This window comes from Scyliorhinus torazame, chromosome 8, assembly GCF_047496885.1.
Source record: "Scyliorhinus torazame isolate Kashiwa2021f chromosome 8, sScyTor2.1, whole genome shotgun sequence".
In the NCBI taxonomy this organism is placed as follows: Eukaryota; Metazoa; Chordata; class Chondrichthyes; order Carcharhiniformes; family Scyliorhinidae; genus Scyliorhinus; species Scyliorhinus torazame.
The window spans coordinates 232887530-232902759 of record NC_092714.1 but is presented as its reverse complement, the minus strand read 5'-3'; the positions used below and the strand labels follow the sequence as shown (position 1 = coordinate 232902759).

Sequence of the window (15230 nt, the reverse complement as noted above, 5' to 3'; positions counted from 1 at the left end):
GCGGGGGCTGGAGGGCGCATTGTGTAGGGTGTTTTGGGGGGATAGCATCGAGGGGAGGGGTGGGGGGGTAGAGAGAGGGGCAAAGGGGCCCTGCACTTGGTACCTTTTGGCGGGAGATCGGGCCCTCAGAGAGGGGGATGGGCTAGGGGCTGGTTAAGGGACTTGAAAGGGCACGGGGAGATACAATCAGGTTAATGGGTCCTTGGTGTGTGGGGGGAGGGTCCGAACGCTCGGGTGTGAGACAGACAGGCGGCAAGGGCAGGGGTCAGCGTAGCTAGCGTAGGTCAGGGGACCCCAGGGAGAGTAGGAGGAGGGGCGGGCTAGGGCCAAGCGCAGGGCTGGCCTGGCAGGTCAGGCCTCGGGGGTAGTGGAGGTTGGGGGGGGGCAGCCGGGATGGAAAGCAGAGGAGACTTAAGTGGGCAAGGGGAGGGGGGGGGGGGGGGCGGTGTCAAGGGATCCCCCAGGGGAGAAGGTCGCTTGCGGACTCTCAGGAACCACCGCAGGAAACCAACAGCAGCAGCACCCGGGAGGGGAGGCGGGGGGAAGGGTTAGAACCACGTTAGTTTAGTTGAACACGTGGGGCAGGGCAAACAGAGCTGACAGGGGAAGTGCTTTATTAACATGTTTATTCTTTCCCACTGTTTGTTTTCACTATGTTAAGGCTCCTTGCATAGGGCCTGTTTTCTCCCTGGAAATGTTACAAATTTGTTTTGAATAAAACATTTTTTTTTTAAATTAAAAAAAAATTCCTTCACAATGTTCCAACGGGATACATGGCCCAGATACCATTACCCTCAGCGGCTTTACAGGACACATGCGACAGGGACACATTACAGCCCCTGTGGCGATTCAGATAGGCAACTTTAAAACCAAACACCCCGTCATGTTAGTAGATCTACCCCAGACAGCCGAACACATTTTGGGGATAGACTTTATAAGCTCCCACAATCTTTTGTTCATCCCGTCAATAAATGTGTGTGGAGAATGGCAAAGGCAGCACGAGCCCCCGCCACACTCACACTTGGCGACTACGCACACAGGATTAGCGCAGCAGGAGACTTCTGGTTTGATCCACAAACCATTAGTCAGGACAAAGACGTTATAGACGTTTTACAGAGACACAAAGCAGCTTTTTCCCAGCACAAGCACGACTGTAGCAAGATCACTGGCTTAGTCAACATTACAGGACCCAACCCCAAACTCCAAAAACAGTACGGTTTTCCCCAACAAACAGAGGGAGAAATTGCAAAGGTCATCCAAAGTTTACTTGACCAAGGCATACTTTGTTCAGTAGCCTCAACTAACAATGCCCCAATTTGGCCCATCAGGAAACCCGATGGCTCATGGCGACTGACCATCGATTATAGGGAACTAAACAACGTGACTCCATTAGCAGCCCCCACCGTAGCCATGAGTCCTGAGACAATGTTAAAACAGGGACCTCAATCAAAATTTTTCTTGGTTCTGGACATCAGCAACGGCTTTTGGTCCATTCCATTGGATAAAGCGTGCCAATACAAATTTGCTTTCACCTTCCAGGGACAGCAATACACGTGGACGTGCCTACCACAAGGCTTCCACAACTCCCCCTCCATTTTTCACCGACAGCTGGCAAATGGATTAGCTAAATTTTCCCGACCCGATTGTCTTGTCCAGTATGTAGACGACCTGCTTCTACAGACAGGCACTAAGGGAGAGCACATTTCGCTTCTCACCGAATTATTAGGACTCCTTCACAAAATCGGATGTAAGATAAACCCCAAAAAGGCCCAGATTCTCCAAGAAAAGGTCATTTATTTAGGCACAGTAATCACCCATGGCAAACGCGAGATCGAGCAGAAACGCATTGACTCCATTGTGAAATTACCCTTGCCCCATAATGTTACAACCCTCCGGTCATTTCTAGGACTAGTTGGCTATTGCAGGAACCACATAGAAGGTTTTGCCACAAAGGCAGCCCCTCTTTCCGAATTCCTAAAAAAGCAAGCCCCATGGGAATGGCTTCCACAGCACACGGATGCCGTGGATTCATTAAAACGAGCCCTCAGCACAGCTCCCGTATTACAGGTCCCAGACCCACTCTCCCCATATGCAATTGAAGTTGCAACCACCGACCGAACTCTTTCTGACTCCTCCAGGAAAGACACAACCGTTTAGGCCCCGTAGCATATGCCTCACAAGTTCTCGATCCAGTAGAGCAAGGATTTTCTACCTGCGAAAGGCACTTGCTCGCAGTTATTTGGGCTGTTCAGTACTTTGCGTACATAACAACAGGACTCAACCCCGTAACCATTTTGACAGAGCACACCCCAACCCAACTTCTACTAGACGGTAGACTAAAGGACAGCACAGTCAGCCAAATTCACGCAGCACGATGGACCCTACTCCCACAAGGACGGGACATTACGGTTAAAAGGACTAAGACACACACGTTTCTCACAGATAATTTACAGTACGCAGGCACCCCACATGAGTGTGAGATCATTACCACCAGGCACAATATAGGACCCTTTGTACCCAAATCAGCTCCCCCGAAACCAGGTACTCCACCCCAGAGACCCCAGCCCACAGACACAAACGCTCCTCTTAAGATTTATGTGGCTGGCTCCTCCACAGTTTTAAATAGTGAAAGAATCACTGGTTGTGGCATTTATGTAGAGGACGCGCAGGGACGCGCGTTAGAGGAAATATCACTGAAATTGCCTGGATATCTAGGTTTGCAGGCAGCAGAATTAGCAGCCGTAGCATACATTGTAGAGCACCCCGACTCGTTCCCGACCTCAACCGACATTTACTCCGACAGCCTATATGTCTGCAATAGTTTAACTGAGTTCCTACCCATGTGGGAATCTAGAGGTTTTGTTTCTGCGGATGGAAAGCCCCTACCCTCAGCCCCATTACTCCAGCATATTCTCAGGACAGCAAAAGATTGTAAATACGGCATCATTAAAGTTTGTAGCCACCATCGTTCTTCCCCCCCTGGTAACGGTAAGGCAGACGCCCTAGCAGGTTCCAGACATGGTCACTTCTGGAATCCCCCCGAGAGTGCCCCAGTACACGCGCTCCAGGTCTCACAGACCAATATTCAAATTTACAGATTGATTATATAGATCCCCTACCCCCCTGCAAGAATGGTTTTAAGTATGTGTTTGTAGTAATCGACACCTTCACGAAATGGGTGGAAGCTTTCCATCCAGAACTAACACGGCTAAGACGACAGCCAAGATTCTAACACAGCACATCTTCACGAGATGGGGCCTTCCCCGTAGTATAGACCAAGGCTCACATTTCACAGGACACGTCATGAAAAATGTCCTCACAATTTTCGGCATCCGACAAAAATTCCATATCGCTATCACCCCCAATCAAGCGGAATCATAGAACGAATTAATAGAACCCTCAACGCAACCCTCAGGAAAATGGTGCAACAGCACAATACCACATGGGACACAGTTCTCCCTTTTGAACTCATGTTCATGAGGAACACGGTATCAACTTCGACAGGATACACCCACCACACCCTCATGACCGGATGACCCATGAAGGGAACAGAATACTTGTTAGGGCTTGATTTGGCCAGCCCCACAGTCACCGCCCTCACCCATGAGAAAGCAGTACAGCAGGTCCTCGAAAATGTTAAAGCAGCCCAGCTCGCCGCAGCTGTTAGGCTTGGCACACGAAAAAAACAAAGTAAAGTATGTTTTGACAAAACGGTACACCCCACAGAATTTTCAGTAGGACAGCAAGTCATGCTCTCCCTGTACAACTCCAGTTCATTCCTTTCCCCCAAATTCACAGGACCCTATTCCATTTCAGATAAAGTCAGCCCCTCCGTTTATAAGATCACTTATCCCAATGGTAAGTCTGGATGGTTTCACATAAACTAGCTTAAGGCTTATGGCACACAGAGCAACCACTCACACCACATCTCACTTGCAGCAGCAGACGAACACGCCCCGCCCATGGACGACCTATTCCTACCCTCCCCCAACCAGTCCAGCCCATCCTCGGGCATCACTTCGACTCCACCCCCAGAGGCATGACTCCGCCTCTCCCTTAATTCGACCAGCACTGGCAGCAGCAGTGACAGCACTGATACATTAGACCCCATGGAACTGCCACACGATTTCAATTCTGCACCAGGCCCCACTCCCAACGACTCCAAACAGTATATGTTCCACCCCTTCAAGACCACTTACATAAAAGCCCCTGAACCGGACCCACCGCCCGATCATGATGGATTGCCCCGTACCGCCTCCAACCTAGACACTAAGCATTGGCAGCGCGACAATTCCTACAGACTCATCCGTAACTTTGAGATGGACACCACATCGCCTCAATCAGCCTTGGCACAGCTACTCCAGTCACGGGTTTGGCAACCGGGAGAAGATGATGACTCAAGTGTTTGACTCCCACCAGACGAGCCCCTTTGCGACTCTTTTCGCTATAGAACAATGAGGTGTCCAGATGATGGTTAAAAAGGAACCGATTGAGATTTACGGTGTCCTTTTTTCTGATGGAGCCTGCCCGATTTTGTTATTTTTGTTTGATATTTTAAATGTTGAATGTTTGTATTGTGTACGACCCTTTGATAAAGTTTATTCCATGGCCCCACGCCGCCTTTTGATACAGTCACAACTACTCTTTTGATGCCACATGGCAGTTAAAGGAACAAGTTTGTCGGCAGACACCCATTGATACAGTCATAACTACTCTTCCGATTCGACGGCACTCATAAGAGGCAGTTTTTCCACGACGAACACAAATTCTTCCCGTTCTTGTCCGGTCACCCAGGCAGTGGAGTAACGGCACTGGTCCCCGTCCTGCCTGAGGACCCCTATCTGGTCAGCTACGCTCGGGTAGTGCACCTACGGCACTGGTCACCGTCCTACCCGGGGATTCCACCCATTCTTGGCCCGCCGTGGCCCATACACAACCCATTCAGAGCTTTTGGTTCGAAACTCTTTTACTGTTTATTTAGTCTGTGGTTTAAAGAATGCTCTTTGCCACAAGTTTTGTTTGTTTTCCGGCGACCCTTAGGTCGCTATCCCACATGCTATTTACATCCTCAAACACTTGGATGAAACGCTTTGCTGCTGGGCGGAGAAATTGTCTGGCCACTCAGCGCATCGACCACACAGGCTGCGAGATTGTTCGCACTGTAACAGTATTTTCTTTTTCAGATGATTGTCCCCAAAAATATTTGGTTTTAAAAAAAAATGAGGGAGTCACATATGGTCACAATTCTAATGGACAATTGATAATAAAAGGAGAGACAGACAGACATATGAGATCGTAAACAAGATAATAACAGATATTATGCTTGTGTTCACAGGAAATCCAAAACACCAGAAGACAGAGGAAGACCAAGAAAAAAGAGAAAAATGAAACCGGACATCATGACCTACATTTGGATCTTCGTGGGATCGCTACAGTTGCGCCCGGACGCGACCCCCCAGACCTCTACCCCACAGGCCGTGAGTGTTTCCCATCCCTGCCACACACTACACCCAAAGACAGCCACTGACACAGCAACCTGGTGCGACAACCTTATAAAATGGTATTCCCTTTCATACTTCGCAGAAGCACTGTTAGTTATAGCAATACTCTGCAGTGTCATCCAGACACTGAGACTTCGGAAATGGCGAAGGAAAGCCTCCCGCACTCCGGTATATACAGTCAGACCCCCTATTTTCAGACTCCAGCCTTCCGCCAACTTTCTCTAAGTAAATAAAGTGCATCGACTAATTTTTGTTTGTTCTAATAAAGAAAGATGTGAAATTCTGTACTTGACCGCCAAGAGACAGAGAAATGTAATGCTGCTATTATATAGTTTATACTGTTTGTAAATTCTTTTGATTGATTAAAGATAGTTTAGAGAAGGATAGTTAGAGGTTCCCGTGTTTAAAAGAGAAAGAAATGTAATGCATGCTTGAATGTTAAAGTGCCCCTTAGAATCTTATAATGATGTGATATAAATAAAAGCAATTTAGGTAAAGGTTCCAATCCATAGGACAGAGTAGGATAGAACCTGTCCTTGATTGCGGGTGCTCGACTTGGGCAGAGAACAAAGAAGATGCAGTAATATGATCCTTCACGCTTCGCGTTGAGGATCACAAGGAGGGGGTGTAGCCATCTGGGATGGCCACTTTCAGTATATAAAATGGACACTCGCAGAGCATACAGGGAAAAATGGACAATGCAAAGCAACAGGCAGGCACAGAGCCTGAATGTATATTTGGAAGGCAGTCTGTAGACGGAACCGAAACCCTGGGTCGATTAACAAATTGATGGCCCATCTCCGGGAAACAAAGAACTAGTGCTCAGGTAGCCAATCCTGTCCTAGACAGTACGGCGCCGCTACCCCAGCAAGAAGACACAAACAAAGCAAGGCCAATGGCCACTTAGGACACGCCCAGCCATCAAGGCACCCGCCCCTTTATTGGCTCAGATCGATGACAATGATCAAGAAGCTGCCCAATTTATTGGGACCAAGTTTAAGGCCCGCCTAAAAGCGCGCGAAGCCCCTCCAAGTATAAGAAGGAACCCCCGCCAAAGGTTCACTCTCTTGGAATTGGCTCTCAACCGGAGAGACCCTTTCACCTGCACCACCAGAAGCAAGTAAGTTCAAGTTCAACGCTCGCTACCAGATGGACGACCTTAGCTGTACCCCTGTTACCTCTTCGAACCCACCAGCCTCAGACCCGAACAACGGCCATTGTTCCTCTGACCTAAGTGGGCACCCGAAGTAAAGTATAGGTGTTAGTGATAGATGTAGTTTAGCCTGTAGTGTTATTGTGCATGAGTAAATCATACTGTGTGCAAATAAAGTAGTATTGACTTTGAACTAACTAACTGGTGTATTGGCTCTTTGTTCGGTATTCGGTTGAACCTTGTGGCGGTATCGAGAGATACCTGGCTACTCTGAAAGTAGAAACATCAGTAGGATTAAGAAAGGCGTAACTGCCATATTTATAGCAAGTAAATATAGCAACAAAGCTTTAAAGAGAAAAAAAGAGACTTTGATCCAAATGGGTGTATCTTACTCCTCTTCAGATTTTGCGTTCATTTCGGGGTTTTGACTGGAGATTCATTCAGGTCTCTGTAGTTTCAGGAATACAGCGCTCACTGCATTTCTAGAGTGGGAGAGAGAGAGTGTTCTGGGGGCGTGATCTAACTGCAGCATTGCACCTGGCGCAGATCTGTGCAAGTCGGGAAAGGCCGAATTCAGGATCCATGCCGGGCGTTGATCGGTTTCCGATCTAACCGGCCCACTCCCGTTGGCGAGATTCAGATCCCGCCTAGAAGTGGTGAGAAACTAATCACCAGTTAAGGCTAATCTCCATTCCATTAACTGGAAGGACCCCCTATCAAATGGCCGCCCATGATTTAACTGCTTTAGCTCAGTGGGCTAGACAGCTGGTTTGTGATGCAGAACAAGGCCAGCAGCGCGAGTTCAATTCCCGTACCAGCTGAGAATACTGAATTCTCCCTCAGTGTACCCGAACAGGCGCTGGAATGTCGCGACTAGGGGCTTTTCACAGTAACTTCATTGCAGTGTTAATGTAAGCCTACTTGTGACAATAAAGATTATTTATCTTTATCCTTAACTGGCTCCCCAGCGAGCGACCACATAGGTGCCCTATAGCACATCTTTTTAAAAGCATGAAGCTAGAGCAACGGCTGCTGTGGGGATCAAAGAAGGTGAGTAGCCATCTTCAAAACCAGGCAATCAGCCCTGTGCTCGGGGCGGGTGGGGGAGCCCCCAGGAGGGACTGGCCTGGTTGGGGTGTCGGCCGCTATCGGTGGGGGGTCGCCCCGAAGCACGGGGGATGACAGCCCCCCCCCAAGACAGTGAAAACCCACCCATACCAGGGTTAACCAGCTGCTGCCTGTCTGTCCCACTGAACACCCATAGGACAGAGCCCCGTCTGGTAATTATGGTGAAGGTCACTTTTTATCTCCCTCTGACTGTGGCAGCATCTGTACAGCTGAAGGCTATCGCTAATAGGGAATACGCATTGCTAGTTACATGAGCACTTCACAGCTCACAAGTGGATTCCTGTGGGTAGACACGCCATGTCGAAGGCGAGTGTTGCTGCCTGGCATCCCAATCATTCTGTGGGGTCTTGTTACTTTGTCCGAATCCTGGAGGCGTCAACACCACAGAGGCAGCAGCCAACAATTAAACACCCAAGAGCTGGGCCACTGCACTGGGGATATCCATGCTCTTGCGTCGAGGGCCGGTCTCAGAGGTATAGTTCTTACGGTCCTCCTTTCTCTCTTCCGAATCAGTCAGGATGGATGAGAAGCCATTCGGCAGGATCACAACAGTGCAGAAGTGGGTCCCAACCAGGGACAGTGCTCTCTGTTGCAAGAACCTCCTCGTGCACCTCCATAAACGTACCCCCCTAACTCTTGAGATTGAGCCCTGATGATCTGTACGGCAGAGCCAAGATTTTCAGTCAAAACAATGGGTGGGATTTACTGACCAATCCACCGCATGGTTTTCATTGGAGGAGGCGGTCCGCCAACGGGATTTTCTGGTCCCACCGTTATCATCGGGAAACCCGTGCGCCATCATCCCACTGGCATGAACAGCCGATAAATTCCACCCAATATCTTAATTGGCAGCCATCATCCATCGAAGCAGACAGAAGTCCCAGGGTGGGAGCCCAGTCAATTACAACTGTGCCTCTGAAAGCAGGGCCGCACTCCAGCCGCCACATGAAAACAAGGATGTCAGCATTTTATCTCAGATGTTTCATGTAGAGAAACCAGCCAACCACTTATCGGGACATAGCACAAGCCATGCAAACCAAGAAAATACAAAATATGAAATGTGCACTAGGATGGAAAGACAGAGTAAATGATGAGCAGAGCCAGAGCTCGCAAAACCGCAGCTGCTGCCATGCTCACATCACATGGACCCCGTGAATTGAATTTTTTAAAACTGACTTCTGAAAAACTCCGAGACACAAGTGGTTTGAGCTCACAGCCCAAGGTGGCTAATCCTAATTTGCATTCCCATTGCGTTCCACATACAATTCATTAGAATGCAGTCAGCCTGTTTGCAACACCCATCAAAGGCAATGGGCTGGATTCTCCATTTGGGAGAGAACGTTCTCCCGCCGGAGCTGAATTGTAACCGGTTTGCGATCCGACTGAGAGCAAAACTAAATCGCAAACCGGTAAGCAATCCAGTGTTCCACACCATGCAAATTTATGCATGGCGTGGACTACGAGGGATTCCCAGGGAATCCTGCTATCGGGCCACCATCTTTGCCAGCCACTTCCCCACCCACCGCAAATTGGCCCCAAACCACCCATTCCCCACTGCATCACACAGCAGCCCCCCACCCCCGGATTGCCTGGGTGCTCCCCCACCCCCAAGTAAGACTAACCCTGCCCCTGTAATAGGAAGACCCCCACAGGGACCCTCTGCCTAAAGGGACCCCCCACGCAGACCGCCCCCATCCCCCACACAGAAATGAGACCCCTGTCTGGGTGCTAGAGAGCAGTCTAGATGGGGGCAGTGAGAAGCATTACAGCTGTAACATTTACCTTGCAGCACCAAAGAGAGCAGCTGTGACCTGTGTCTGGTTCCCACAGATCCATTAGCTGTAAGTCATTCATAGCTTTCTGTTGGTGGTCTATGATTAACAACTTCTACAAACCTTCTGCGCCTTTGATTCATTCATGATCAGCCATGATCTGAATGAATGGCGGAGCAAGTTCGAAGAGCTGAATACCTAATACCTATGTATCTATACATCTCCCTTCCTGGTTCAGTGGCCTATGTACTGATACTCCAATGTTTGTAAACATTGACCACATCAAAGTGACGTAAGTGCATTCTAAGCACTAAGTGCATTCCAATCACTGAAACATGAGATTTCAAGCTTAAGAAAGCAAACCAGAACCTAAACTGCCTGAAGGAGAAGTGCACCACAGTGTCCTTCCTATCAAACCATGAATTGCTCAGCAAGAATCAAATGGTGAGACAGGTATTGGGACAAAAGGATTTTGCAACCACAATAGGACCTTTACATATATTACATGGAGATTGAACAATGAACAGAGCTTTCTGCATCACTTTGACACATGGGGCGGGATTCTCCGACCTCCCGCCGGGTCAGAGAATCGCCAGGGGGCGGTGTGAATCCCACCCCCGCCGGCTGCCGAATTCTCCGGCGCCGGGGATTTGGCGGGGGCAGGAATCGCACCGCGCCGGTCAGGGGCCGTAGGCAGCAGCCCACCCGGCGATTATCTGGCCCGCGATGGGCCGAGTGGCCGCTCGTTTTAGGCCGGTCTCGCTGGCGTATGTTGCAAAAGGTACTTACCGGCGGGACCTGGCTCCGTGGGCGGCCTCCGCAGAATCGCCGAGCAGAAACTTATAGCCAAGTTCCGCACACATGAGTGCGGCCTCAACCGGGACCTGGGATTCATGTCGCATTGCATTCATCCCCCACCATCTGGCCTGGGCTTGCAAAATCCTACCAACTGTCCTGCCTTGAGACAATTCACACCTCTTTAACCTGGGGTTACCCCTATCTCTGGATCTGTAAACACTTAATTAACTGCAAATGCTCGCATTCTAAGCATTATCTTGCATCTTTGAATTTGTCTATATATATGTTTCTGGAACATAACTCTTCATTCACCTGAGGAAGGAGCAGCGCTCTGAAAGCTAGTGTTTGAAACAAACCTGTTGGACTTTAAGATTTAAGTTCAGGTTATATTGCATTTTAGTAAACTAACCTTTGAAATGATTGAACTGCACGCCAGGCATGACGCATATTATGGCTGCATTATTTTCCGAAAGCGAGAGTTTGAAACAAACCTGTTGGACTTTAACCTGGTGTTGTAAGACTTCTTACTGTAATTAATGAGAGCATGGATCTCTCTTGTAATTAATGAGACAGACTGCTTGGCATCAGTGTCCGGTTCCATCACAGTGAGGTTAAATTCAAACCAGTCCACATATTTCCCATATATTGAGAGTGAGGTATTGGAGATAGTGTCTCAAAGGTTGTTCCATTTCGCTTCTGTACTCCCATCTGAGAGTGCCGGAGAGTGGCTGTTCAACTGAGTAGTGGAACTGTTGGTTTTTATACGGGTACAAACAGGCAAATGACCAGCAAGAGTAATCTATTTGGTCCCTTGCACTGCTCCGTCATTCAATAAGATTATGGCTGATCTGATCGTGTTCAATTCCACATTCCCGCCTATCCCGATAGCCTTTGATTATCTTGTTAGTCAGGATTCTATCTATTTCTGCCTTTAAAACGTGGCTGGCACTGATACGAGGTTGACATTTCTGCTTTGAATGAGAAAGCTTCAAGGATTGTATCCTCAAAGAACAACAAAGAACAAAGAAATGTACAGCACAGGAACAGGCCCTTCGGCCCTCCAAGCCCGTGCCGACCATGCTGCCCGACTAAACTACAATCTTCTACACTTCCTGGGTCCGTATCCTTCTATTCCCATCCTATTCATATATTTGTCAAGGTGCCCCTCAAATGTCACTATCGTCCCTGCTTCCACTACCTCCTCCGGTAGCGAGTTCCAGGCACCCACTGCCCTCTGCGTAAAAAACTTGCCTCGTACATCTACTCTAAACCTTGCCCCTCTTACCTTAAATCTATGCCCCCTAGTAATTGACCCCTCTACCCTGGGGAAAAGCCTCTGACTATCCACTCTGTCTATGCCCCTCATAATTTTGTAGACCTCTATCAGGTCTCCCCTCAACCTCCTTCGTTCCAGTGAGAACAAACCGAGTTTATTCAATCGCTCCTCATAGCTAATGCCCTCCATACCAGGCAACATTCTGGTAAATCTCTTCTGCACCCTCTCTAAAGCCTCCACATCCTTCTGGTAGTGTGGCGACCAGAATTGAACACTATACTCCAAGTGTGGCCTAACTAAGGTTCTATACAGCTGCAACATGACTTGCCAATTCTTATACTCAATGCCCCGGCCAATGAAGGCAAGCATGCCGTATGCCTTCTTGACTACCTTCTCCACCTGTGTTGCCCCTTTCAATGACCTGTGGACCTGTACTCCTAGATCTCTTTGACTTTCAATACTCTTGAGGGTTCTACCATTCACTGTATATTCCCTACCTGCATTAGACCTTCCAAAATGCATTACCTCACATTTGTCCGGATTAAACTCCATCTGCCATCTCTCCGCCCAAGTCTCCAGACAATCTAAATCCTGCTGTATCCTCCGACAGTCCTCATCGCTATCCGCAATTCCACCAACGTTTGTGTCGTCTGCAAACTTACTAATCAGACCAGTTACATTTTCCTCCAAATCATTTATATATACTACAAAGAGCAAAGGTCCCAGCACTGATCTCTGTGGAACACCACTGGTCACAGCCCTCCAATTAGAAAAGCATCCTTCCATTGCTACTCTCTGCCTTCTATGACCTAGCCAGTTCTGTATCCACCTTGCCAGCTCACCCCTGATCCCGTGTGACTTCACCTTTTGTACTAGTCTACCATGAGGGACCTTGTCAAACGCCTTACTGAAGTCCATATAGACAACATCCACTGCCCTACCTGCATCAATCATCTGAGTGACTTCCTCGAAAAACTCTATCAAGTTAGTGAGACACGACCTCCCCTTCACAAAACCATGCTGCCTCTCACTAATACGTCCATTTGCTTCCAAATGGGAGTAGATCCTGTCTCGAAGAATTCTCTCCAGTAATTTCCCTACCACTGAAGTAAGGCTCACCGGCCTGTAGTTCCCGGGATTATCCTTGCTACCCTTCTTAAACAGAGGAACAACATTGGCTATTCTCCAGTCCTCCGGGACATCCCCTGAAGACAGCGAAGATCCAAAGATTTCTGTCAAGGCCTCAGCAATTTCCTCTCCAGCCTCCTTCAGTATTCTGGGGTAGATCCCATCAGGCCCTGGGGACTTATCTACCTTAATATTTTTTAAGACACCCAACACCTCGTCTTTTTGGATCACAATGTGACCCAGGCTATCTACACCCCCTTCTCCAGACTCAACATCTACCAATTCCTTCTCTTTGGTGAATACTGATGCAAAGTATTCATTTAGTACCTCGCCCATTTCCTCTGGCTCCACACATAGATTTCCTTGCCTATCCTTCAGTGGGCCAACCCTTTCCCTGGCTACCCTCTTGCTTTTTATGTACGTGTAAAAAGCCTTGGGATTTTCCTTAACCCTATTTGCCAATGACTTTTCGTGACCCCTTCTAGCCCTCCTGACTCCTTGCTTAAGTTCCTTCCTACTTTCCTTATATTCCACGCAGGCTTCGTCTGTTCCCAGCCTTTTAGCCCTGACAAATGCCTCCTTTTTCTTTTTGACGAGGCCTACAATATCACTCGTCATCCAAGGTTCCCGAAAATTGCCGTATTTATCTTTCTTCCTCACAGGAACATGCCAGTCCTGTATTCCTTTCAACTGCCACTTTAAAGCCTCCCACATGTCAGATGTTGATTTGCCCTCAAACATCCGCCCCCAATCTATGTTCTTCAGTTCCCGCCTAATATTGTTATAATTAGCCTTCCCCCAATTTAGCACATTCATCCTCGGACCACTCTTATCCTTGTCCACCAGTACTTTAAAACTTACTGAATTGTGGTCACTGTTACCGAAATGCTCCCCTACTGAAACATCTACCACCTGGCCGGGCTCATTCCCCAATACCAGGTCCAGTACCGCCCCTACCCAAGTTGGACTGTCTACATATTGTTTTAAGAAGCCCTCCTGGATGCTCCTTACAAACTCTGCCCTGTCTAAGCCCCTGGCACTAAGTGAGTCCCAGTCAATATTGGGGAAGTTGAAGTCTCCCATCACCACAACCCTGTTGTTTTTACTCTTTTCCAAAATCTGTCTACCTATCTGCTCCTCTATCTCCCGCTGGCTGTTGGGAGGCCTGTAGTATACCCCCAACATTGTGACTGCACCCTTCTTATTCCTGATCTCTACCCATATAGCCTCACTGCCCTCTGAGGTGTCCTCTCGCAGTACAGCTGTGATATTCTCCCGAACAAGTAGCGCAACTCCGCCTCCCCTTTTACATCCCCCTCTATCCCGCCTGAAACATCTAAATCCTGGAACGTTTAGCTGCCAACCCTGCCCTTCCCTCAACCAGGTCTCTGTAATGGCAACAACATCATAGTTCCAAGTACTAATCCAAGCTCTAAGTTCATCTGCCTTACCCGTAATGCTCCTTGCATTAAAACATATGCACTTCAGGCCACCAGACCCGCTGTGTTCAGCAACTTCTCCCCGTCTGCTCTGCCTCAGAGCCACACTGTCCCTATTCCCTAGTTCTCCCTCAATGCTCTCACCTTCTGACCTATTGCTCCCGTGCCCACCCCACTGCCATACTAGTTTAAACCCTCCCGTGTGACACTAGCAAACCTCGCGGCCAGGATATTTATGCCTCTCCGGTTTAGATGCAACCCGTCCTTCTTATACAGGTCACACCTGCCCCGGAAGAGCTCTCAGTGGTCCAGATAATGGAAACCCTCCCTCCTACACCAGCTGTTTAGCCACGTGTTTAGCTGCTCTATCTTCCTATTTCTAGCCTCACTGGCACGTGGCACAGGGAGTAATCCCGAGATTACAACCCTCGAGGTCCTGTCTTTTAACGTTCTGCCTAGCTCCCTGAACTCCTGCTGCAGGACCTCATGCCCCTTCCTGCCTATGTCGTTAGTACCAATATGTACAACGACCTCTGCCTGTTTGCCCTCCCCATTCAGGATTCTCTCTACCCGTTCGGAGACATCCTGGACCCTGGCACCAGGGAGGCAACATACCATCCTGGAGTCTCTTTCATGTCCACAGAAGCGCCTATCTGTGCCCCTGACTATAGAGTCCCCTATTACTATTACTCTTCTGCGCTTTGACCCTCCCTTCTGAACATCAGAGCCAGCCGTGGTGCCACTGCTCTGGCTGCTGTTGTTTTCCCCTGATAGGCTATCCCCCTCGACAGTATCCAAAGGGGTATATCTGTTCGAGAGGGGGACAACCACAGGGGATTCCTGCACTGACTGCCTGCCCTTTCTGGTGGTCACCCATTTCTCAACCTGCACCTTGGGTGTGACCACATTTACATAACTGCGATCTATGACTCTTTCCGCCACCTGCATGCTCCTAAGTGCATCCAATTGCTGCTCCAACCGAACCATGCAGTCTGTGAGGAGCTCCAGTTGGGTGCACTTTCTGCAGATGAAGCC

At 48.8% G+C, this 15230-nt stretch overlaps 1 protein-coding gene and 1 long non-coding RNA gene across 2 annotated transcripts in view; one reads left to right on the top strand and one right to left on the bottom strand.

Moving 5' to 3' along the window:
- LOC140428452 (tyrosine-protein kinase Srms-like) overlaps positions 1-6822 on the top strand; it is a 95754-nt gene extending 88932 nt beyond the window's left edge. Inside the window, exon 8 of the mRNA XM_072514929.1 lies at positions 5336-6822. Coding sequence (XP_072371030.1) covers positions 5336-5388 — 53 coding nt within the window. The 3' untranslated portion in view covers positions 5389-6822. The remainder of the gene's footprint in view (positions 1-5335) is intronic.
- Positions 1-15230, bottom strand: part of LOC140428454 (uncharacterized) — a 126183-nt gene that overhangs the window by 8366 nt on the left and 102587 nt on the right. The gene's annotated exons all lie outside the window — the stretch shown is intronic.